The sequence below is a fragment of the Hippopotamus amphibius genome, chromosome 5, assembly GCF_030028045.1.
Source record: "Hippopotamus amphibius kiboko isolate mHipAmp2 chromosome 5, mHipAmp2.hap2, whole genome shotgun sequence".
NCBI classification, from domain to species: Eukaryota; Metazoa; Chordata; class Mammalia; order Artiodactyla; family Hippopotamidae; genus Hippopotamus; species Hippopotamus amphibius.
This window is the reverse complement of record NC_080190.1, coordinates 112,090,393-112,117,883: the sequence shown is the minus strand read 5'-3', so window position 1 is coordinate 112,117,883 and position 27,491 is coordinate 112,090,393. Positions and strand designations below refer to the sequence as shown.

Here is a 27,491-nt window from a genome sequence, read left to right as displayed (position 1 = left end):
CCTGGTCCGGGAAGGTCCCATGTGTCTCGGAACAACTCAGCCCGTGTACCACAACTACTGAGCCCATGCACCTTAACTACTGAAGCCCGCGCATCTAGAGCCTGTACTCCACAAGAGAAGCTACTGAAATGAGAAGCCTGTGCACAGCAACGAAGAGTAGCCCCTGCTTGCCACAACTAGAGAAAGCCCGTGCACAGCAAAGAAGACCCAACACAGCCAAAAAATAAATAAATAATAAAATAAGTCTTAAAAAAAAAAAACAAAAAAGAAAAGAAAAAGAAAAGGAATCCTCATATTCCAAAAGCTTGGGAACAACTTGCCCTAGGGTTTCCACATCATTCTACATGTTATTTTTCACTTTCAGAGATAACATTACTTAATGGATAAACAGGCATTTTCCCCACTCTGGTACTCACACCTAATTGGCAGTATGGAAGAGAAGTAACTTAGATTTGATTCTTGATTGTCCTACTAACTAGCTTTTAAACCCTAAACAAGACAATTCACGTCTATAGGCTTCAATTTCCTCACTTATAAAATAAAGATGAATCCATCTCCCTTAACCACTTCATTAAGAACTATTACAAAATAAAATCATAATGAAAGTTATATTAATAAAGTATGATGCAAACATTACTATATGGTAGAAGGCATAGAGGTACTGTGTGGCTGAAATGCTTTACTTCAGACTCAACCATAAAGGGACCTGACTGCTAAGCTTGACTTGATTCCACAGGAAATAAGAACCATCACGAGATTTACTGAGGAGGGTGGGGATGGTGGTGATGGTGGAAGTATGTGGGAAAACCAATGAGGTCACTGGATCTTCAAAGAAATCTAACAGCACTGTGAAAGGATGGTTAGGAGTGGAAAGAACTAGAGGCTATTTTGTCCAAATGGAAGCTAAACACTTAGACGACACAGCACTAACAATAAGGTAAGAAAAGTGGTGGACTGCCTTAAGTCTGTGAAAGGATCTGAAAAACTGCATTCAGCACAAGAAGATAAATGGACAGAAACCTAAGGAAAAAATTCTTTTTTTTTTTTTTAACTTTTTTTTGTTATTACAAAAAACTGAGTTTAGCTGTGTTAAATTTGGGACTTCAGGAGGAGTTCAAGTAAAGATGTCCAACAAGGGTGTGAAATTAAACCTCAGAGAGAAGAGACTGTACACAGAGCTAGAGATCTGGAAGTTAGTGGCTTAAGATGGTTAAAGACTTTAAAGAGTGAGAAGAACAAGGGAGCGCTGAATAAAGAACCTGGAGGACACCAAAATCAGACCAGCGAGCAGGAGTAAAACCAGGGAAGGAAGACAAACAGAATACAAGATAAGATGATAGAATTTATTACAAAGGCTCTAACTTACAGAAATATTAAAGATGAAATTCAAATGATGCTTAAGTTTGATATTTGATTTAGAGTTAAAAACTGAGAGTTTAGAGAATATTTCTGACCTGGTTTCATATTTACAGAAATATTATTTTCCTCTGTTGAAAAATGTGTGAGTTCCCAGAGTAAAGCCTTTTCCAATATTCCCCTAAGGCAAAGTTTCTGAGGTGGTGAGTTTACTCTTCCTTCACAAACCTTCAATGAACTTAGCTGAAGTGAGGTAGAAGAACAGGTTGAAGGTGACAAGCGGATACCTCACTGCCTTCAAGCAATAACAGCAAGATGATGCTCATAAGCCAAAAGGCAACAACAGAAAGTGAAGATCACTTCCTTTGGTTTCTGATTACAGTCTACACATGGTTATTACAGAAGCCTAGAGGTCATGACAACACATACCTCTTCACCTTATTTTTATGAAAAAGATAAAAATGAGCCCCCAACATCTTAATTTTCTGCTTACATGGAAATTTCAGAACTCATGAAATTTAATTCTATGCCTTAAAACAATGATCTCTTTATCGATAGCACAATACAATAGTTGACTTCCACCTACACTCCCACATGGATAAGATTGGTATAGTCTATTTAAAGTAGAAATGAAATATGATTTTCCTCAAAAATAGCAGATTTGAGCACCTAACACGTTGAATTTCAGGTTATTTGGGAAATTTCATTATCCACAACACCTCATTACCTAGTAGTGCTACACAGAGCTGGGCACTGTCTTATCATTTTGCTACTAGTAACTCATTACCGATCTTACCAAGCCAGAAATCTAGAATTCATCCTAGAGTCTCCTTTTCTCTAACCTCCAAGAATAAATCACTCACTACAGTTAAACAGCTCTCAAAAATTCTTCTCTACCACCATTATCCCTTTTCCAAGTTTTAAGACATTAACTAAACTGACTGTGCCTCAAATTATAATGATCAGATTTAGGGCTGTCTAGATATTTAATGTCTTGTAATATATTCTGCCCTTGCAGTACTAAAAGGCTGCAAAACATAGCATGCCACTGCAAAACCAAAGAAGCACTCCTTTCAAAAAGGCACTTGAGGATGTCATTCTATCATCTTTTTTTTTTTTTTTTCTTGATGTGGACCACTTTTAAAGTCTCTATTGAATTTGCTACAATATTGCTTCGTTTTATGTTTTGGTTTTTTGGCCACTAGGCATGCGGGATCTTAGTTCCCTGACTAGGGATCTAACCCACACCCCCTGCACTGGAAGGTGAAGTCTTAACCACTGGACCACCAGGGAGGTCCCTATCAGCTTATCTAGGAAGACATGCCTCCAGCTATTCCAAAATGCTAAGTTCTCCCACAACCCGTGGGCCTGGGTTAGATTTCCATCCCTTTTTTCTGCTTGACATGAATGGATAAGAAACAGTCTTAAGTTCTTGGAAGTACAAAAGCAACAAAACCCTTATCTCAATAAAGTAAAATGTTCATATGATCTTGATTATATTACAAATAAGATAAGGGAACAAATCTATTCACATAATTATAATGAATTTCTTTTATAAGTTTTTACTTAGTAAAAAACCACTAATTTAGCATTTTGCTATAATCTAAAAATACAATAAAATTTTAAAAAGCAAAACAGTTACCTGAGGAGAGTCAAAAGGATATCGACTACTAAACTTAAATAGAAGTTGAAATTTTTCCCCTTCATATAAGGTACCTGGTGCACCTTCCATGTCTACAATCCACCTAGATTAGGGGGAAAAAAAAAAATTAAACTTCAGTTATAAAGGATTGGGGTGAGAGGAGAAAAGAGAACACCGAGCATTCCTCTATGCCAGGCACAGACAGGAGTCATTCATATATAACAACACACTTCAGTCTCCCAACAATTATAGGAGTAGGTACTAACAGCCCTGGCCCTATTCCCTTCTCTGACACTGCAGGGTTAAATACGTAGATCAAGGTCAGACAGCTAACAAAGGACAGGCCAAATTTTAACACAAGTCTGGGAAAAAAACCAAAATAAAACCCAACTTAGGTGTGCTGACACCAAAGCCTGCACTCAGCTATTCAATTTATGCTACCTTATTTCTTCAGACTTTCTCTACAATTATGGAAAAGATTTTATAGATAACATCAAACTAATCAATTACTTTTCTGATATAATTATTTTAGAAGCTATGAGAATTGGCAGTGACTACAGAGAATTGTAGCTGTCAGACCAATTTTCTCTCAGTATTCTAGAGAAGGCTGAAGAGGAAAAAGGAAGCTAAGCTGAGAGTAGTCCATTTACTCTGATGGCTTGTCAAGGCTCTAGAAGGCCTTTCCTTTGTCTCTCATTATGTTTCAATTGTTTAATAAAACCCAGAATAGATTTCTATGGCATCTATGTAAGCTTACTTTGTTTTCATACATAACAATCATGAATATAAATCTATTTATAATTAAATTCTGTATAGCATCTCTTGTTCTTTAAAAAAAAAAGTGGGGGGGGAGGGTAGAGGAATAGAGATTATTATGACAAAGATGACTGGGCAGAATTTAGAAGCAAAATGGGCTCCTAATTAAAGCCATGCTAGTTACAATTATTGTATATCTGCTCAATTCCTTTAATGTTATACTTTTCAGGTATAAAAATTTATTATCTTAAATACAGGGAAACAAACAGAAGACTGAGGATACAGTGTTGAGGTTCTACTGAGCACCTCACATATTATGGATTTTGGAGTATGTAAAATAATAAATTTGCCTACTCTCTGAAAGCAATCGGGTTGGAACACATATAGACCCTTAAGAGGATGGCTGTTCGTTTTCAAAATGCATGCTAAATACCTTACAAGGTAATAAAGGATATGACCACAGACCCAAGAGGCAATACTTTACAGTAAAATCAGACAGCTCTGTCCCTTAACTGTGTGGCCCTGAGTAAGCTGTCTTACTTCTCTTGTTTCAAGTATTTCGATTTTAAAATAGGTTTTTTTTAAAATTAACTGTTAAAGTTAAAAAAAAAAGTCACCTCAAAGTGTTGTTGGAAAGATAACTGACATTACATATGCAAAAAAACCTAGTACATTCCTGACATAAGAACCAGAACACCGTAAATAAAATACAATGCAAACTGCATTAAAAAAACAAAAACAAAAAACCTATTCTCTTTAAAACTAGGTCCTTCCTCCCTAATCAAACTTACAAGTGTTAGCACAGCAAAGGAAACCATCAACAAAATGAAAACAGAACTTACGGACTGGGAGAAAATATTTGCAAAAGATGAGCCTGACAAGGGCTTAATTTCCAAAATACACAAACAGCTCATACAACTAAATATCAAAAAAAAAAAAAAAAAAAAAAACTCAATCAAAAAATAGGCAAAAGACCTAAATAGACATTTCTCCAAAGAAGACATACAGATGGCCAACAAGCACATGAAAGATGCTCCAAACTGCCAATTAGTAAAGAACTGCAAATCAAAATTATAATGAGGTATTACCTTACATGAATCAGAATGGCCATCATCAAAAAGTTTACAAATAATAAATGCTAGAGAGGGTGGAGAAAAGGGAACCCTGCTACACTGCTGGTGCGAATGTAGACTGGTGCAGCCACTGAGGAAAACAGTATGGAGGTTCCTTAAAAAACTAAAAATAGAATTACCATATGAGTCAGCAATCCCACTTCTGGGCATATATCTGGAAAAGATGAAAACTCTAACTTGAAAAGACACATGCACCTCAGTGTTCACAGCAGCACTATTTACAATAGCCAAGACACAGAAGCAACCTAAATGTCCAGCAACAGATGAACAGATAAAGAAGATGTGGCATATCTCCTACACTGTTGGTGGGAATGTAAGTTGGTACAGCCACTATGGAGAACAGTATAGAGGTTCCTCAGAAAACTAAAAACAGAGTTACCATATGATCAGGCAATAACACTCCTAGGAATATACCTGGACAAAACTATAATTCAAAAAAGATACATGCACCCCTATGTTCATAGCAGCACTGTTCACAATAGTCAAAACATGGAAACAACCTAAATGTCCATCGACCAATGAAATGGATAAAGAAGATGTGGTGTATGTATACAATGGAATACTACTCAGCCATAAAAGAGAACAAAATAATGCCATCTGCAGCAACATGGATGCGACTAGAGATTATCACACTAAGTAAGCCAGACAGAAAAAGATAAACACCACATGACATCACTTATATGTGGAAAGTAAAATATGGCACAAATGAACCTATCTACAAAACAGAAACAGACTCATAGACATAGAGAATAGACTTGCAGTTCCCAAGGGGTAGGGGAGGAAAGAGAGAGACGGACTGGGAGTTTGGGGTTGGTAGATACAAACTATTACATTTACAATGGATAAGCAACAAGGTCCCAATGTATAGCACAGGGAATGATATTCAATATCCTGTGATAAACCATAATGGAAAAGAATATTAAAAAAAGAATGTATATATGTGTATAACTGAGTCACTTTGCTGTACAGCAGAGATTGGCACAATATTGTAAATCAACTATACTTTAAATATATATATGTAACAAGAACAACAAAAAAAGATGTGGCACATTAAACAATGGAATATTACTCAGCCACAAAAAAAAGAATGAAATACTGCTATTGGCAGCAACAGGGATGGACCTAAAGACTATCATACTAAGTGAAGTAAGTCAGAGAAAGACAAATATTAAATTACATGATACTTCTTACATGTGGAATCTTAAAAAATAATACAAATCAACTTAATTACAGAAACAGATTCACAGACACAGGAAACAAACCTATGGTTACCAAAGGGGAAAAGGGAGAGGAAGAGATAAATTAGGAATATGGGGTTAATAGATACACACCACTATATATAAAATAAACAACAAGGATTTCCTGTGTATAGCACAGGGACCTATATTCAATACCTTATAACCTATAATGGAAAAGAAACTGAAGCTGTACACCTGAAACTAACACAATATTGTAAATCAACTATAGTTAAATTTAAAACAAACTAACAGGCGCCACTTCCCTAGCAGGCCAGTGGTTAAGATTCCAATCTTCCACCACAGGGGGCATGGGTTCGATCCCTGGTCAGGGAACTAAGATCCTGCATACTGCACGGCGTGGCCAACAACAACAACGACAACAACAAACTAGGTCCTTCCTAGCCATTAAAATCCCCTTTTAGCCCCACCGCACACTCCCATCTACTATGCTGGCATATTCCAAGAAAAAAAAAAATTAGAGGACTTCTTGGTGCCCTTTCATTCTGTTTAAAAGGTAATTCTTAGGACATGTAATATAACATAAATTTACATGTGACCTATCCAAGCCTAGCTTTTAAATGATAGCCAGGAGATATCCTTTCAATATCTGAATGAGATAGGTCAAAGAAGGCATACTTCTCAACATTGTGCAGGATAATTTAAAATGTTTTGCTAATTAAAAAAGTAACATGTTCACTATAGAAAATTTAGATAAGCATAAAAAAAACAAAAATCACCCAAAGATAATCACTGTTAAAGTTTTTTGGGTACATTTCATTCTAGTCATTTTGCAGCTTCTACATCAATGGACTCCAAGTTCAGTTGAGTTGCATTATGTGCACTCTTCAAATCATCGGTGTTCACAATTCCAGTCATGAGCACACACGCCCCAGAGTAAGGATGATGGGACAAGTCTCAGCTCTTTTTTTTTTCATCATTCTCTAAATTTTTATTGATGTATAGCTGATTTACAATATTATATTCATTTCAGGGTACAGCATAGTGATTCAGTATTTTTACAAATTATACTTCATTAAAAGTTATTACAAGATAATGGCTGTAATTCCCTGTGCTATACCATATACCCTTGTTGCTTATCTATTTTATACATAGTAGTTTGTACCCTTTTTGCTTATCTATTTTATACATGGTAGTTTGTAGCTGTTAATCCTATACCCCTATCTTGCCCCTTCCTATCTTCCTCTCCTCACTGGTAACCACTAGTTTATTTTCTTTTTCTTTTTTTTAAGCTCTTTATTGGAATATAATTGCTTTACACTGTTGTGCCAGTTTTTGAGGTACACCAAAGTGACTCGACTGTATTTATACACATATGAAGTCTCAGTTCTTAACTTCCTGTGAGTAGCTTTTGCTCTGTGATAATGTTTAAGACAGGTATTTTTCACACATTCATGGCTCCTAATCAAAGAAACAGCCATCTATTCTGCTCTGAAGGAAAAACTAGCTTTGCTGGATATATACCAATATAGCCTGTCTCAAGGGATTTTCGAAGGCAATCATGACTATACAAAATTTTTGCCTTACATGATGACAAGGGGTGCCACTGCACTGTACTACACTGAGAAACCATTTTCCTATTTAATTAGCTCTCACTTGATCTTTCTGTATCTCTGTTCCTTCCTTAGGACAGCATAGAGGTCTATTTATTAGGTCAAAGCATATGATACTCATATTTTTTAAGGTCTTAATACATGCTTCCCAACTGTCTTCCACAACGCTTAACATGCTTGCATCATCTTCCTTATCCATATGCCCCTATCCCATACGATCCCATTTAAACAACAATTTTATTTTATTTTATTTTTCCCATGCTGCACAGCTTGTGGGATCTTAGTTCCACAAACAGGGATTGAATCTGGGCCCTGGCAGTGAGAGTGCCAAGTCCTAACCACTGGACCACTAGGAAATTCCCACAAGTAAACAGTTTTTGCAAAATAGGTCAGAAGTTATATCAAAACATTGCTTTTTTGCCCTATCCCTGATTCCTTTGATGTCTATCTTTTGCTTCAGCCTCTGCCCTGGCCTGATTAAAGAAACTAAAGAACTGAACAGGAAAAAGTATATAGTATTTTAAAATTGGTGTTCATTTCCTGTTAATTATATGTCTTTCAACTAGATTAATATTTGGTTTGTAATTCTTTCATAATGCTTCAGTGGAAATGGAGTCCTAAACCACTGGACTGCCAGGGAATTCCCAAGATCTGATTTTTAGAAGACTATTTTCATACCCTGGAAGATGGTGCAAAGATAAAAAAAAAATTTTGTGGTTCATTTACAATAAATTATTTTAAAAGAAAAATTCTTACCTGACAAACATCTCTAAGTGACAGATTTATTCTGTAGCAGATACTGTTATTTTGGTAGTTATAATTTGTGGTAGAACTATCTATACAAATATTTCTATTTGTAAAAACGTAAAATGGTCCTTTAACTTTTTTATAAATCATTGTGTTGTACAGTTCCTCACCACCTCCGAAAAAGTAAAGGTTGAAAGTGGAAACGATTGTTACCTATTTCCTTGAAAACTATAGGGCTAGCTTTTATAGGATATGCTGAGGCAGGTTAACAAAGGGAAAGGGGAAAAAGATGAAAATGGAGTATAACCATCTGTTTAATGATACAGAACAAGAAAATCACTTGTTTCATTATACAGAACAACTGCTTTATACTCTGTGTGCTCCATTTTAAATTGTGTTTGAGATAAAGGAAATGTCAATCGAGAGCCATGAAAAGACATGGAAGAACCTTAAATGCGTATTTCTAAGTGAAAGAAGCCAATCTGAAAAGGTTACACACTGTGTGATTCCAACTACATGACACCCTGGAAAAGGGAAAACTATGGAGACTAAAAAGATCAGTGGTTGCCAGGAGTTGGTGAGAGGGGAGAGAAGGATGAATAGATGAAGCAAAATAGAGGATTTTCAGGGCAGTGAAAATACTGTATGATACCATAATGATGACACATGTCGCTACACGTTTGTCCAAATCCACAGAATGTACAACATCAAGAGTGAATTGTAATGTAAACAATAGACTTTGAGTGACTATGACATGTCAGTGTAGGTTCATCATTTCTAACAAATGTACCACTCTGGTGGGAGATGTTGATAAATTAGAGAGGCTACGGCATGTGTGGGAGCAGAGGGTATGTGGGAAATCTCTGTACCTGCCACTCAACTTGGCAGTGAATCTAAAACTGCTCAATCGAGAACCCTGCAAATGTTTTAAACAGATAGTTATAGAGCTAGATACTCTATAGTATCTAGTATCTGCAGTGTGTAGTAATACACACTACATTTTCTTTTCTTTCTTTTTTTTTTGGCGGTGCTGTGTGGCATGAGGGATCTTAGTTCCCAAGGATTGAACTCGTGCCCCCTGCAATGGAAGTGTGGAGTTTTAACCACTGGACCACCAGGGAATTTCCCCACACTACATCTTTAAACATCAATATATCCATTCAAACATCAACATGTTCTTTCTTCACATTCCTGCTCTTAAAGCTTGACTCCTGTCTTAAGTACTGACTCAAATGTCACAGTCAAAGGCAACCAAAATTGTTTCTTCTGAAAATAAATATATACTTGTTGCGTGAGTTTTGGTCACTTTTGCTCTCTGGACCTAGAATATCACTAAATATTTGAATTGTTCAATTTGTCCTACAAGTTGGTCTACAGCAAACTTTTATCTTGTCGCCTTCTACCCCTTTAACATTCTGAGAGTTTTTTTAAGGAGAGAGTCAATTACTTAAAATTTTCCCATGTTAGAACATTTACTCTTGTCTAACATAACTGTTAAATCAAAGGAGTGGTAAGGATAGACTATACTGGGTTGCAAAATCTTAGGATGATACTCTCGAAAACATTTTAAACTAAACTTCAAATGCCCATTTTTTTTAAAGCTCTTTATTGGAATATAATTGTTTTACACTGTTGTGTCAGTTTTTGAGGTACACCAAAGTGAATCAGCTGTATTTATACACATATCCCCATATCCCCTCTCTCTCGCGACTCCCTCCGACCCTCTATAAACTGGCCCTCTAAGTCATCACCCATCACCCTCCCTATCTTATGCAGCAACTTCCCACCAGCTATCTACTTTACATTTGGTAGTGTGTAAATGTCAATGCTACTCTCTCACTTCATCCCAGCTTCCCCTTTGCCCCTTCCCCACCGCCCCGAGCCCATGTCCTCAAGTCTGTTCTCTACATCTGGATCTTTATTTTTGCCCTGTCACTGGGTTCATCCGTACCATTTTTTTAGATTCCATATATATGAGTTAGCATACGGTATTTGTTTTTCTCTTTCTGGCTTACTTCGCTCTGTATGACAGACTCTAGGTCTATCCACCTCATTACAAATAACTCAGTTTCATTCCTTTTTATGGCTGAGTAATATTCCATTGTATATATGTGCCACATCTTCTTTATCCATTCATTTGTTGATGGCCGTTTAGGTTGCTCATGTCCTGGCTATTGTAAACAGTGCTGCAATGAACATTGGAATGTATGTGTCTTTTTGGATTATGGTTTTCTCAGGGTATATGCCCAGTAGTGGAATTGCTGGGTCATATGGCAGTTCCATTTTTAGTTTTTTAAGGAACCTCCAAACTGTTTTCCATAGTGGTTATACCAACTTACATTCCCACCAACAGTGCAGGAGGGTCCCTTTTCTACACATCCTCTCCAGCATTTATTGTTTCTACATTTTTTGATGATGGCCATTCTGACTAGTGTGAGGTGATACCTCATTGTGGCTTTGACTTGCAAATGCTCATTTTTATGAGATGGGACCCATATCTCTCTACTCTTCTTGGCACATATCTGGGAAGAGACTTCTGCTCCACTCCCAATGAAGGAGCTGAATTAGAGAATACTTCTATGTCCTCCTACTACTCTTCACTTTTCATCCTCACGGAAAAGTTTCTTATCTATTAGACGAGAATGCTGAGAGTCTGACATTCATTTAGCTACCATTCTATAAAGAAAGCAACTATGTAATATGTTCAGAGGACAGGGACAGAGGTACCTCCTGACTGTTATTCTCTTCAGGGCCTTAAATGTTTTTGAACAATCTGATAAATAACCTTATACCAAACTGCTCTATTACAGGTAAAGAATATTTCACAACAAAGTCAGACCAAAGTTTTTAAATGCTGCCTCATTAGCAGGAAACTTTTATAAAAAGAAATTGTGTATATAAATGCATAGAATTAGATCTGTTTACCGTATTTAACTCTTGGTGGAAGAGAATGGGATGAAATATGAAAATAATCCTGTATTTTTTTAAACAAGTATATATTCATACATTACATTGATAACAAAAGAAAAACAAATAAGTACTTTAAAATTTAAACACTTACTGTGTAATTGAATTCTGAACACTCTTTTCATTTAAAGTCATTCCGGGAGGTGGGTCATTTTGCAAAGCCAACAGTTCTTTCTGTAGTCGTTTCTAGAAAAGAATGTCAACAATAATTTGTACTTTTTTTCCTTATAACATAATATCATATCCTTGTGGTCATACAGTCTGAAATCCTTGATTAAATTTCCTCCAAATGCTCACGCCTTTTCCTTTACAAGCCCCTTACACACCTTCCATAAATTTTATAGGTCTAATTCTCACATTTTTCATTGCCTGTCCTATAATTCACAATCTACTGTCAAAATATTTCTAAACATATTTGTAAACAGTGATGCTGTAAAGTTGTTTATGAAGAGCAGCCAGCTACCTATAAAACTTCAAAGTTATTTACTCCATTAAAGTTATAAGGTTATAAATACTTAAAAGTTTTAGCAGGGCTTCCTCTACTGCTTTTCAATGATAAAAACCATAGTTCTTCATAATCCTTAAAGAATGCATCATTTCAGACAGACAGGCTTTCCAGAAGAACTATATAAGTAAAAAGTCTTAAAAAGTTTAAAATAATTGTAATTTACAATTTACAGCCCCTATTTGTTTTCTTACAATAGGATCATTCACATATAATTTAATTTTCCAACACCAGAATATAACATATATCAGGGCCTGAGATACATAAAGTTATTTTTTCACATATTAGATGCTTCAAAATGGCTATATATTTGCATTCTTGTTTGTACAGCTTTAATTATTCAACTCTTCCCTTGTTATCATCAGTGACATTGTTTTTCAGTATACAACAAAGCAAAACAAAAAACCACAACAGCCCATAATTTAGGGGTTTAAAAGCAAAATAACCAATGTTATTAGAAGTGCATGCAACATTATAAAGATTCTTTAAAAAAAACAAACAAAACATTTTCCATTATTTGGCTTGTTTGTTTATTTATTCTTTTGGACCAGCTGTCCGGTATGCGGTATCTTAGTTCCCCGACCAGGGGTCAAATCTGTGCCTCCCCTGCCGTAGAAGCGTGGAGTCTTAACCAGTGGACCACCAGGGAAGTCCCTATAAAGATTCTTAATGAACATCTTTTCTTGGATTAAAGCACACAAGCATGGATTTCAGATCAGAACTCCAAACAAGTCTCTACTTAAAAGCTAGCTTCTGATTCTTGAGACGGTGAAATATTTCTATCTATATCGCAATGTTTATCTTTTCAATTCATAATACCTTTCAATAAGCTCACCATCATCTAACACCACTACAGATTAGAAAACTCCTCCCTTCTTCACTGAGAATCGATGGCTCTTTACATTGCCAAAAGCTAAAACTTTTCCTCGGATGGTGCAAATCATAATTGCTAGTAAGAAGGAAAATAAGATATCAACTAATCGCAATTTCTGACCTAAGCTGCCTCCCAAAATGCAAAATTACAAACTGAAAATTAGTTCAGAAAAATTTTAATCACCCAAAATATAGAAATAAAGCTGCATAAACAATTTGCTTTGAATAAAGAAAGAATATATTTGTGGTAAGTGTCTGTTAGAAGAGGGTTTTTAATTTATTCTACTTATGTCAGCAAATGTGGGTTCTGTGGTCAAGTAAATTTTGAAAACCCTGGACTGAACCAAAAAAAAAAAAAGGGTTTTTTTTAAAAGCAGGAATTCTCAGGAGACTTCTGATATACTAACTTGCACAATGATTCTCTAAGGGGAGGAAGATAACATAGAGGTTTCCAAAAGTAATGAAATCCTCTCAGTGTAGGGCATCTTGGAAAAGTCTTGTTTCAATGATCACACTTTGGGAAACACTGCTGTGTAAATCCTCCAGATCTTGAGAACTTTACTAAGATAGGGAAGACAGCCCGTGTTACTGAATCAAGATACAAAGGGGGGCTTCCTAGGTGGCGCAATGGTTAAGAATCTGCCTGACAATGCAGAGGTCATGGGTTCGATCCCAGCTCCAGGAAGATCCCACATGCCACGGAGCAACTAAGACTGTGTGCCAAAAAAAAAAAAAAAAGATATAAAGGAAGGTCGATTTGCATAACTACCAACTGAAACAGGATATAAAGGCAAGTTAAGAAGAATTGCATTGGTGTAATTATCCCCAGGTCTCCTGAATATAATGGTGAAGGGTGCTGTGGAAAAGAAAAGTTGACACTACTTCTTATATGTCCACAAAGAAAGGGGTCTGTGGTAGCCAAACTCCAAAAGAATCTCCAAGTAACTGCTTGCTGGTAACACAGCCTTCTGTAGTTCCCTCCCACACTGTACCAGAGTTGGTCTATGTAACCAATAGAATACAGCAAAAAAAAGAGATGGTATATCACTCCCAACATTAGGTTCTAAAAGATTATGATTTACGTCTTGGTCATTCTCTCTAGAATCACTTGCCATATTGTGAACAGCCCAATTCAGAGCCTACACGGTAAGGCCTATAACGAAGTATGATTTGGAAGAATCTCCAATCTTGAATCTCCAAATCCAGCCAAGATTTCAGATGACTGCAGCTGGGGCCAAAATTTTGCCTACAAACGCAAGCCAGAACCATCCAACTCTCTGCTTCAAGATCCTTGGAATTACATGCGATTATAAATGTTTGTTCTTTCAAATTACTAAATTTGGGGGTAATCTGTCATACAGCAATAGATGATTAATACAGGACCTCTGCTCCAACCTCTCCCCATTAGAAGGGGCTAACATCCACTCCTTTTTTTAAAATTTATTTTTATTTATTGGCTGCATTGGGTCTTTGCTGCTGTGCGCGGGCTTTCTGTAGCTGCGGAGAGTGGGGGCTACTCTTTGTTGCGGTGCGCAGGCTTCTTATTGTGGTGGTTTCTCTTGTTGAAGAGCACAGGCTCTAGAGCACAGGCTCAGTAGTTGTGGCACACAGGCTTTGTTGCTCCACAGCATGTGGGATCTTCCTGGACCAGGGATTGAATCTGTGTCCCCTGCATTGGCAGGTGGATTCTTAACCACTGTGCTACCAGGGAAGCCCTATTATCCACTTCTTCATTTCAATTTCAGCATCACAGGTCAGAATCCAAGACATTCACTGGAGCATGTTTTTTTTAACTGAGGGGATGGAGTCTCTACATTAAAAAGACAATTCATGCCAGTCCCCCACTGTCTCTGCTACCAGGCAATAAACTACCTTGCACATCCACATCCTCTGCAATAGAGAGATAGAGCAGGACTAACATTTGGGGGTTGAGCACTTACTAAGCACAACTAATAAAACTAATGATTCACCCACATACTAATAAAAGTTAGCAAAAAAAAAAAAAAAAAAAAAGAATAGAAGGTCAAATTGTGTAACTGGCAGGCTCATGAAAACAAGGAATTCACTCTTAGGTGTATCCTTCCTGGAACAATAATTCATTAGATAGGGCAGGAAGTGTCCTTAAGTTATTAGCAAACAGGTCCCTCCAGGGTCCTCTGGCTCTTCTAAGAAACTGGTTCTAAGAACCCAGAATATGAACACAGAAGCTAAAACAGAAGGACTTAAAGAGTTCAATGTAAAAATAAATGAGAATTCATACTCACTTGAGAATGTGAAGAACTAGCATAACTGTTTAGAGATCATACCATGTAGCATCTATCAACAGAAAGCTATTACTACGTGAGGAAGCATCCACTTCCTAACTTTGAAGACAAAGTGTTAACAAAAGTAAATGAGAAACACTTGTGTCAGAACACTAGCAATAGCTATGATACCACCAGCTTATTAGACCATCAGAGCAATAATGGCTGCTTTCCTAGACAGTGGTGAAAATGATAGCCTCGAATTGAGATAACTGGAGGTAACTGGAAAATAACTGCAGAAGGTAACTACTGTAACTAAAGAAGCAGAACTACCCACAAACCTCACTAGGAGCTGAGCGAACTGAAAAATTAACAGTTCGAAAGGTTCACAGCCAAATATCACCCTGTCTGTCCCTAAATTGGAGAGAGGTATGGGAAAATTAATTACATATGTTACAAATGTACCATGGTTCTCTGAATCTAAGACACATCATCCATCATAAGATGCACTATCATTTTATGTAACACTAGGAGAGGAATAATGCTACCAATTAAACAATGACATCACTGATTAGACATACCTTGATTTCAGATATGTTAAAGTAGGAAAAAAGTGTGCATTAAAAAAATCTATATGTTATTAATAAACATTTGATTTTCCTAACTCTTAAGTACTACAACTACTTGAAAAAAAATTAATTTTTGGAGTAAACTTAATATGCCTAAAATGATTCTTCTCTCAATATTTAATACCTACCCCATAATACACGATCTCCGTCAATCTATAAATATGCAGTTTATTCCCAGACTATGTATAGCAGTACATTTGTCCTCCAAGGCAAAAAGGCCAGGCCCAGAATTTAAATCTAAATGCTTTCATTTTAAAGCATCCCAAATCTAGAGTAAGCCTGAAAACTCTATCTAGCTTTCATCTTGTGTTGGCTCAAGTCTGGAAAACTCAGAGGAATTTGAGCTCCTTTAAGAGATCCAACTGGGTTTATACACACAGTAAAAAAGATCCTGATATATTTAATTACCACCAGAAAAACGATTTAACACTTTCAGACTGGCTTGGCTTTTCAGTGGCTCTACAGTCCAGCCAGCACCTCCCTCTCTCCTTCCTCATGAATGCAAATAAATCAAAGTGATAAGAATCAACTGTAATTTACTACTTTTGAGGGTAAGAAAACCACTGACAAATGTTGCTGTTAACTACTATCAAAAACAAGATATTATTACGAAATACCACAAAAGTGAATGACATTCCTATAGGTCATAATACAATGGTTGAGAATCTCTACACTAAGCAGCCTAGGACGTGTGACCCTGCACTTGAGAGTGACACAAGTTCAGTTCCTAAAACTTTTTCCCACTTCAGTACATGTGAGGGATTATTCTTGAGATTTACTCTTCCCTATGACTGGGGCTTACTACAGGGGTCGAGAGAGTATTTATGTAACACGAAAAGGCTGCACAGTAGCTTAACGTATCCCCTTCTCCACTACCACCTCTCCAAGAATCACTATAGTAGCTGCTTCACAGCAAAGGTCAAGTGTAGGGATACAAAAAGGCCAACAGAATAAAACAGACATATATAATATTTTTACTCTTAGCCTTATGAGATTTAAAGCCCTTGGATAGCTCAAGTCACAGTTTTTAAACAAAAGAGTAAAAGCTATTTAAAGATCACTTTAAAAACTATAATCACTATGGAAATTCCCTGGCAATCCAGTGGTTAGCACTCTGTACTTCCACTGCAGGAGGCACAGATCTGATCCCTGGTCAGGGAAGTAAGATCCTGCATGCCATGCAGCGTGGCCCCCCAAAAAAAAAGAAAAAGAAAAAAAAAGAAAAAAGAAAAGCATCTGTAATCACTACATTCTAATCAGTCCTGTTCCATTTCCCTCAACTGGTAATATCAATGCCTGTCCCAACATAGATTCATAATGTTAAACCAAGTTTGAATATCCCTGGCATAATCAGGAAATGATATATAATGGATAAAGACTAACACTTTTAAACATCAAAAAATTTTAAATGAACGTGGTAAAACTCTAAAGTCTAACACAGATCCCTGACATTATGTGTACTGAACATAATTTAACCTGTTAATAATGATCACTCTGTTGGGACAGCCTCAGACAATAGTGAGGTCTACAAGCCCACCTGACTCTTCAGTATACAGTTCTGATCACTCAATAGTCAGCCCCAGTTTTGACTTTAACTGTCATCTGCTTTTTGATTGTCAATAACTTGTCATAATATCTAACCTCTCGTCACTGACATTCTCTTTCTTTCTCCTCTTCTTTTATTTGCTGTTTCCCCCTCCCTAGCCCCACTCCACATTACTGAGCAAAAGGGTTTACTTATTTTGGTGAATATATCACATTATTTTGGTGTAACAAATCCCAACCAATCTTCAGTGCTGGCATTAACAGTGGCTAACATTTACTGCTTCATCTGCTCCTAAACCACCCTATACTCCCTCACTGAAACTAAGTGGACAAATTAGAAACAATTTTTCCAAGTCCTGATAAAATGAAAAGCACAACCTAGTAACAGGTCCACGGACCACTTTTTGTGTAGTATGGTGCTAAAACATGGAGTTTCACCCCAATTATGCCATCTTTGCCTCTTCGGCTCCTGATCATTTTCATCAATGCTCACGCTTATATATTACTTCAAGTTTTTGCTTTTTCAGACAGCTGAGGATGATGAGTATGATTGTATTAAAAAATAAAGTACTACTAGATTTTGATAGTGAACATTACTGTGTAAGTTGAGGAATTCCACACTCAATGAAATGTTCTTAGTTTAAAAAAAAAAAAGGACTATTTTAAATAGCATCCTAAAAAGTTCATCCACATATAAAACAATTCAGCTTCTAAACTAATGGATTTCTGTAAGAATTATCCCACACTAATATATGTTGAAACAAAGGCACAATATATTTAAATAATACTCTTATAGTTATGAATCAAAACGTGGTGGTCCAGTGGTTAAGAATCTGCCTTTCAATGCAGGGGACTTGGGTTCAATCTATGGTTGGGAACTAAGATCCCACAAGCCACGTGGCACAGTCAAATAAATAAATAAATAAATAAACTAACATCTTCAAAAATCAGACTGGGATGCAAAAAAAATGACAAGACTAAATGACTCCTATTCCTAAAGAGCCCCTAGTCTAAAAAGAGAGACAAATATGTAAATAACCTCTATACAAGTTTTCAGGGTACAGCAGTGTTCAAAAAGAGGTTGATCAAAGGGAAGAAAAACCAGGACTGTGGTATACTGAAAGCCAAAGGAAAAATGCATTTGAACACTAAACAGCACTTTATTTCCAGCACAATGTAGATACATACTCTGAATATTTCCATAGAAAACAAAAACAAAGTGAATGCAGGAACTCTGAAATATTCAAAGGATCAGGGTTGGATTTCACTTCCGGGTTTTCTACCAAACCCAAGGGGGACAAAATCAAAAAGTGAGGAATCTCTGAGAAGACCTGCATAAAACTATGACTCCTCAGTGTAAAGGTGAATAAGATAAAGAGCACAGAAAGAGACAACAATGAAATCTGCCTGTTTATAGAACTTAGCAATGGAAGAAAAAACGTCTCCCATGAAATGTCATAATCTCAAGCACACACTCACATGGGTCTGAGTTCCTGCTGAGAAACTTAGGCAAGAATTTAATCAACTGGTCAAGGAAATAAATGCCCGAGGGGACTGGCAGAAGCCAAAAAAAAAAAAAAAAAAAAAAAAAATCCTGGGAAGTTCAAGTTCTATCCACTGAGGCAACAATTTCTCTTTGCAGAATCTAGAAAGAAACTTAAAAAAGTAATAAGAATCAAACGAGAAATTATTCAGAAGACAATAACATAAAATACCTGATGCGATAAAAAATCTATCTTCCTAGCTGGAAAAGCACCAGATCCCCAATTAATTTACTTTATGATCTTGTAGCATTTATATAACTGTGAGCAATTCTACAACAGAGATTATGGTTTATTTATCTTTGTAATCCTAGCATTCAAAACTGTGCCTGACACATAACGTTTTTCCTCAGTAAATGCTTTTTTAAAAAATCAATAAGGATGTTGACTGTATGCAAAATTCAGCAACAATATATGTGTCTATCAATAATAATGCAACTTACAGGATATGGAAATAAGACCATACAACCATTAAGAATAATGTGGATTTCTGTGTATTAACAACAGCAGAATGCCAAAACATACTGAAATGAAAAAAACAAACAAAAAAACAAAAATAGCAAGCCTCAAAAATACATGATTCTTTCATATTAAAACAAAAGCAAGAGATTTATACAAACATTATATAAATGCATACAGAAGAGACCAGAAGGAAGCACATCCAACTATTTTACAGTAGTTCCTTCCTAGCAGTAAGAATGGAGAAGAGTATATCTGTTTACACTATACAGTTTTATATTACGATTCTTTTACAAAAAGAATGTAGAAGTGTATTTCTTGTATAATTAAAAATAAATTTAAGGACTCAATGGATGAAGAAAATGTCCACATAAGAACATGCTGAACACAAATGTTGAAAGCAGCATTAATCATGACAGACAAAAAAAGAGAAGCTACCCAAATGTCCATTAACTGATGAATAGGTAAACAAAATCTATTGTATTCATACAATAGCATGTTATTTGGCCATAAAAAAAATGGCTAACATTAAAAACTGACAAGTGGCTTCCCTCATGGCACAGTGGTTAAGAATCCGCCTGCCAACGCAGGCGACAAAGGTTCGAGCCCCAGTCCAGGAAGATCCAAAGTGCCGCGGAGCAACTCACAACAACTACTGAGCCTGCGCTCTAGAGCCCACAAGCCACAACTACTGAGCCCACGCACCACCGCTACTGAAGCCCGTGCACCTAGAGCCCATGCTCTGCAACAAGAGGAGCCACGGCAATGAGAAGCCCACGCACCACAATGAAGAGTAGCCCCCGCTCGCCATCACTAGAGAAAGCCCGCACTCAGCAACAAAGACCCAACGCAGGCAAAAAATAAAATTAAATAAAAAATAAATAAATCTTTAAAAAATAAAAAAATAAAAGATAAAGAAAGTTCAATGGATGGTGAAAATATATAGTTTATGTGATTTTTAAAAGGTATAACTAAAATGTAAGGGCACAGAAAGGTTCAAAATCAAAGGACAGAAAAAGATACCAGGACAAAAGAAAGTTGACATAGCTACACTAGTGTCGAGTAAAACCAACTTCAAGATCAAAAATGCTAACAGAGATTAAAAAACAAACAAAAACTATATAGGGATAAAAGCTTCAGTTCATCAAAAGCATAAAACTTGTATATACCCAACTTAGCTTCGAAAATAAGACAAGCAAAAGAAAATTTAAAAATCTACCTTCATAGTAGGAAATTTTGTTAACATCTCTCAAAGTAATGGACAGATCAAGCAGACAAAAAAAGCCTTGTAAACTACTTTTGCCAGACTCCCCTATCTTCCATTCTGCCAATAGAAGGTACTGTTTAAAAAAAAAAAGTAGAAGAAAAATGCCACTCCCCTTCTCCTTTTTTTTCCTGGTTCTGAAACACTTCCAACTGAAGGTGTCTCCTATTGAAGTCAAGAACAGACAGCTGTAGATTCCAGAAAAATCAGCAAAAGTTGAGCTCCTCGGTTCTTGCTGAGTTGTAGGAGTGTTCATGGTTCTACCAAGTAGCAGTAACTTATACCAGTACCTCCAGCAGCTTAGTAGCAAGTACAGGCTCTTTGGTTCCAGCCATAGGTAGTAACAACTCCCAGATCCTTAGACAACAACCTTCCTGTTCCTCTTAAACCCTCTCTACCCTTTTGTTGCTCTAGTCCTAACCACAGCCTTGAAATCTATTACCTGCATTAAATCCCTCTCTGCCTAAAAGTATCTAGAGTATTTACTATTTTCCTACCTTGTCATTGATCAATAGAGCATTTTAAAAACACTGCAACTAGAGAAAAAAATCTTTTCAAGCACTTACAAAACATTTATAAAAATGTTTTTATGAAACCATAAAGTCTACCTCAACAAGTTTCAAAGAACTGTGATACAAAACACATCCTCTGACCACAATGCAGTAAGTTAGAAATCAACAGCAAAAAGAACTAGAAAAAACCCAAGTACATTTGGAAGTTTTAAAACACACTTTCAAACAACTTAATGATCAAAGAAAAAGAAAACTAGAACATATTCAGAAATGAATTATCATGGGAATTCTTTGGTGGTCCAGTGATTAGGCTTCTGAGCTCTCACTGCCTGGGTTCAATCCCTGGTCGGGAAACTAAGATCCCACAAGCTCTGTGGGTGTGGCCAAAAAAAAAAAAAAAAAAATCACAAAAATACTACCTACCAAAATGTGTGGAATACAGCTAAAAGTGCACTTAATAAAGTATATATTTGAGTTTTAAATGTGTACTTTAGAGCAATGGGTCTTAAACTTTATTGGTCTCAGGGGCCTTCTATACTTAAAATTTGAGTATCCCAAAGAGCTTTTGCTTATAGATAATATTGCTATTTACTGAATTAGAAATTAAAGCTGTAAAATTTTTAATTTTGTTAATTCACTTAAAAATAAAAACCAATTCACTGTTTATTAACACTGTTTTATGAAAATAACTATTTCCACTACAAAACGTATATGAAGAGTGGTGTTATCAAAGCAAGCAGACAAGAAAAAGAAACAAAGGAAATTCAAATTGGAAACAAAGAAGTAAAACCACTACTGTTTAGAGATGACATGATACAAAACACAGAAAATCCTAAGGCAGCCACTAAAAACTATTCAAATTAGTAAATGAATCTAGTAAAGTTGAAGGATAAAAAGTAATATATACAGAAATCTGTTGTATTTTTATATACTAACAAGAAGCTATCAGAAAGTAAAATTAAGAAAACAATTCCACTTACAATTGCATCAAAAATTAAATACCTAGAAAGAAATCTAACTTACGAGGTAAAAGACCTTTACTCTGAAAACTATAAGATATTGATGACAGAAACTGAAGACGACACAAACAAATGTAAAGATACACCATTCTCATAGATTGGAATCATTAATATTGCTAACATGACCACACTCCCCAAGGAAATCTACAGATTCAATGCAACCCCTATCAAAATACCAATGCACTTTTCACAGAACTAGAACAAATAATTCTAAAATTTGTATGGTAATACAAAACTCCAAATAGCCAAAACAAACTTGAGAAAAAAAGAACAAAGCTGGAGGCCTCACACTTGCTGATCTCAACTTATACTACTAAGATGCAGTAATCAAAACAGTATGGTACTGATATAAAAAAAGACACATAAATCAACAGCACAGAATAGGAGCCCAGAAAGAAACTCAAACTTACATTGTCAGTTAATCTGTAACAAAGAATGTAAGAACATATAATGGGGGAAAAGACAGCCTCTTCAATAAATGGTGTTGGGAAAACTGGACAGCTACACACAAAACAATCAAAATGGGCTACTCTTTCACACCAGGCACAGAAATAAATTATAAATGGATTAAAGACTTAAATGTAAGACCTGAAATCATAAAACCTGTAGAATAAACTTAAGAAGTACACTCTTTGACATCAGTCTTAGTAAATATTTTGAAAGATGTTTCAGCAGTCAAGGGAAACAAAAGAGAAAATAAATAATAAATGAGACTACATCTAACTAAATATGAAGCTTTTGCACAAAAAAAAACTGTCAACAAAGCAAAAAGGCCACCTACTGAATGGGAGAACATATTTGCAAACAATATATCTGATAAGGAATTAATATCCAAAACTTACAAAGAACTCATACAACTCAACATCAAAAAAAACCAAACTGCTTGATTTAAAAATGGGCAGAGGCAGACTTCCCTGGTGGCATAGTGATTAAGACCCCATGCTTCCAATGCAGGAGGCCTGGGTTTGATCCCTGGTCAGGGAACTAGATCCCACATGCATGCCACAACTAAGTAGCCTGCCAGCTGCAACTAAGGAACCCATGAGCCGCAGCTACAGAGCCCGCGAGCTGCAACTAAGGAGTACACATGCCACAACTAAAGGAGCCAGTGAGCCACAACTAAGGAGCCCACCTGCCACAACCAAATAAATAAATAAAATAAATATTAAAAAAAAATGGGGGACTTCCCTGGTGGCGTAGTGGTTAAGAATTCACCTGTCAATGCAGGAGACATGGGTTCGAGCCCTGGTCCAGGAAGATCCCACATGCCACAGAGCAACGAAACCCGTGTGCCACAACTACTGAACCTGCACTCTAGAGGCTGCGAGCCACAACTACTGAGTCCACGTGCCACAACTACTGAAGCCCACGCACCTAGAGCCCATGCTCCACAACAACAGAAGCCACCGCACTGAGAAGCCTGTGCACTGCAATGAAGAGTAGCCCCTGCTGGCTGCAACTAGAGAAAGCCTGTGCATGGTACTGAAGACTCAAAGCAGCCAATCAATCAATCAATCAATCAAGTGGCATTATCTAACATTTTTGCTAATTTCTTTTAACATCTGGCTTAAAAAAAGACCTCTAGATTTGAAAGGCAGCAAGACTAGTCCTGGTAGGTATCAAGATTTCATTATAAACTCAAGTGTGGACACATACACACCAAATGGGACAACAGAGATAGCCCAGATGACTGCTAACCAAATAGGAAAGCTTCTTAGTAAATGGGGCTGAGACAAATTGAGTATTCATTTAATTAAAAAAACAAAAAGAATGAAACTGGATTCCTACCTCAATCCATAAGCAATTAAAGACTTAAATGTGAAAGACATTTTAGGACAAAATTTTAGGAAATTTTGAGCTCAGAGTAGAAAAGGATTTCTTAAAACGCAGAAATTACAAACTGAAACAGAAAAAAGACTGATAAATTCTCTTTGGGGTTCATCAAGACACTGAAAGTGAAAAATCAGGCACATCCCTGATGGCACCATGGTTAAGAATCTGCCTGCCAATGCAGGGGACATGGGTTCGAGCCCTGGTCTGGGAAGATCTCACATGCCGCGGAGCAACTAAGCCCGTGTGCCACAACCACTGAGCCCACGTGCTGCAACTACTGAAGCCCGAGTGCCTAGAGCCTGTGCTCTGCAACAAGAGAATCCACTGCAATGAGAAGCCCACGCACAACGAAGCCACAACGCAGCCAAACGTTGAGAAGCCACAACAAAGAACAGCCCCCACTCTCTGCAACTAAAGAAAGCCCACACACAGCAACGAAGACCCAACGCAGCCAAAAATTTAAGAAAAAAAAAAGTAAAGAAAAATCAAATCTTAAACTGGAAAAAGAATTTAGCCATACAAAAAAACTCCTATAAATCGATTAAGGACAACCAAGCTGAAAAACAGTCAACAGGCATTCCATAGAAGAGGAAACACAAGTGGCCCATAAACAAATAAAAACAATATTTGACCTCTTTATTTTTTTAAAATTTTATTTATTTATTATTTTTTGGGGATACACCAAGTTCAATCATCTGTTTTTATACACATATCCCTGTATTCCCTCCCTCCCTCGACTCCCCCCCCACCCTCCCTGGCCCAGTCCTCTAAGGCATCTCCCATCCTCGAGTTGAACTCCCTTTGTTATACAACAACTTCCCACTGGCTATCTATTTAACAGTTGGTAGTATATATACGTCTGTGCTACTCTCTCGCTTCGGCTCAGCTTCCCCTTCACCCTCCGCCCCCCCAAACCTCGAGTTCTCCAGTCCATTCTCTGCATCTGCGTCCTTGCTCTTGTCACTGAGTTCATCAGTACCATTTTTAGATTCCGTATATGTGAGTGAGCATACAATATTTGTCTTTCTCTTTCTGACTTACTTCACTCTTGACCTCTTTATTAAGAGGAAACGTAAAATGTATATCAAGGAAATGTAAAACAGAACTGCAATGAGATGTCCTTCATGAAAATTAAATCAGGCAATAACAAGTGCTGGGGAGTATGTGGTAACCCTGGAATTCCCATACTACCAGCAAGAACATAAACTATGATTTAATCGTTTTTGACATTATCTGGTAAAACTGAACAAAGACATAGTACAACCCAGCAAGTCCACTCCTAGATATATACATACACGCACATATATATGTATACACACACACTCTCTAGAGAAAACCATGCACATGTGCATCAGCAAAGATGTGTTAGAACATTCAAAGCAGCTATGCTCACAATAAGTTAGGAGTAAAATAAACAATTATAAAAGACTTTGTAACATGAATAGTACTTAGTCTAAAAAATGTACTCTTACATCCATCAAGATGGATTAATCTTAAAAGGTTAAACAAAAAAAGTCAAAAAAATACTTAACAGTATGATTACATTTATTTAATGTTCAAAAAAAGAAAACTTAATATACTGTTTAAAGTAAATCTACAAAGAAAAACAGGGGATGACGAATAAAATCCAGGAGAGAAGTTTACTCTGGGCAGGAAGGAACGAGGTACCAATTAGAGGTGGTACATATAGGAGGCTTCAAAAGTTATGGTGGTAACTTTTATCTCTTAAGCTAGATGAATATTAATATTCTTTATTATTTATTAACATTCCTTAAAATAGTCACTTATAATTTTTTTAAAATTCTATATTATGCATCATTCTCTCTCTCATTTTTTTTAGGCGACTTCAAAAAGTTTGGTCGTGAAAGGAGTGAGAGAAGTAGGGTGGTAGTTGGCAGAAGTGGTAGAGGCAGGTATCTGTTTTTTAAGGAGAAACTTTAGCATAAGTAAATACTTATGAGAAGAATCAAAAAAAAAAAAGGAAAGAGGACTGATAACTGATATGTAAAATATGTGAGGAGATGTTTAGGATTAGAGACTGACTCTAAAAGGGAATTATCTTTTCCATGGTAAATGCTATGCTTATAAAGGAAAAAAAGACACCCAAATATTTAAAAATTAAAATAACCCCTTAATCTCACCATCCAGTGATCTTCTCAACGTAGTGATTTTCTTTTTACTCATCTGTAATTTTCTAACATTTCAACAATGAACACATATAAGATTTCTTTTTTTGATAAAAATGAGTAATAAATGACAATACTGTGGTAGATGTACTAGAAACAGAATGAAGGCCTGGAAGCCAGACTGAAAACTTCTAGAAAAAGAGTTGAGACATTACTAGTGAAAAACCAAGATACAGAATAGACTGGATTTAGTGGTAAATGAATGGGGAAAGTGAGAAAAAGAAAAATGAGAATGGCTCCAGGATGTTAGCTTGAGTGATAGCAGTACTATTAATCTGAAACAAACACAGGAGGAGGAACAGGTAGAGGCAGCGAGTATCTCTCTACATGGGGTTGGAAGCAGCTAAGGTTAAATCCAGTTTTCAAGCTTCTTGTGAACCTTCAGACTGATAGAGAAAAATAACTGAGTCAACCAGAGCTGAAGCCTGGCTGCTCTTTTAAATGAACGCTTTCGGTGGCATATGCTCTCTACCATGAACCTAACGGATCCATCACGTGTACTCTAAACCAGCTTGGCCCCAGGAGGCAGTGAATTCACAACTATAAAATCAAACCTGAATTTCTCAGGCTAGTTCAGAAGTTATCTGTCTGGTGTTTTGGAAGTTAACACTCCAAATATTTGTTACCCAGAAACACTGATTCTGAATGAAATAAAATACAGTTCTGAGTCTACTATTCTGCCCTTGTGATCACTACATTTCATGCAGTACGTGAAAAGCAGTAATTAGCATTAAGCCTGATAGTTGGGCATTTCAGCTAATCTTTTTTGACATTCAAAGAATATTTAAATGTGTTTTTTTTTTCCTTGTAAAGGTACAATTCAAAATTTTTTACCTTTCAGATTTGGCTATGCTGGGCTACACTCAGAGACTTTGATAAGTATTAATATAGTTGCTCAGGCAAATAAAATGTCATAAAGCATAAGACATGGTATGTAGTGGAAAGTGTAGATTACAGCCAGGATTTGGCACACATCAACCCTTAACTAAAAATGCTAAGTGGAAAGTTTGGTTTGACCTACAAATCAAACTGCAGATCTATCACAACAGACAAGAATTAGGATTTAGGGTAACAGGAGTTGTCACTTATTTGTTTAAAATGTAAGCAAAATCCAAGCCCTAAGAGCATAAGTGCACGGGAATTCCCTGGCAGTCCAGTGGTTAGGACTCCACGCTTCCACTGCCGGGGGCTCAGTTTCAATCCCTGGTCAAGGAACTAAGATCCCAAAAGCCATGTGGCATGGCCAAAAAAAAAAACCAAAACAAAAACAGTATAAGTGCTATAAGGGATATATGCAATTGGAAAACTCAACACCTGCTTTCCAGGAGTATATAATCTGTGCAACTGTGGATAAATAATAATGTGTATCTTAATTTCTATGTAATTAAATACCTACCTCAGATTGTAACAGGATAGAATGAGATGGGTTAGCAAATATAACAATATTTTTAAAATTTTAAAAATATTTGAAA

At 36.5% G+C, this 27,491-nt stretch overlaps 1 protein-coding gene across 1 annotated transcript in view; it reads right to left on the bottom strand.

Annotated features, from left to right (window-relative positions):
- Nucleotides 1–27,491, bottom strand: part of UBE2W (ubiquitin conjugating enzyme E2 W) — a 68,462-nt gene that overhangs the window by 22,423 nt on the left and 18,548 nt on the right. The window contains exons 2-3 of the mRNA XM_057735569.1: nt 11,505–11,596; nt 2,999–3,101 (exon numbers count right to left, since the gene is read on the bottom strand). Of these exons, the coding sequence (XP_057591552.1) occupies nt 2,999–3,101; nt 11,505–11,596 (195 nt within the window). The remainder of the gene's footprint in view (nt 1–2,998; nt 3,102–11,504; nt 11,597–27,491) is intronic.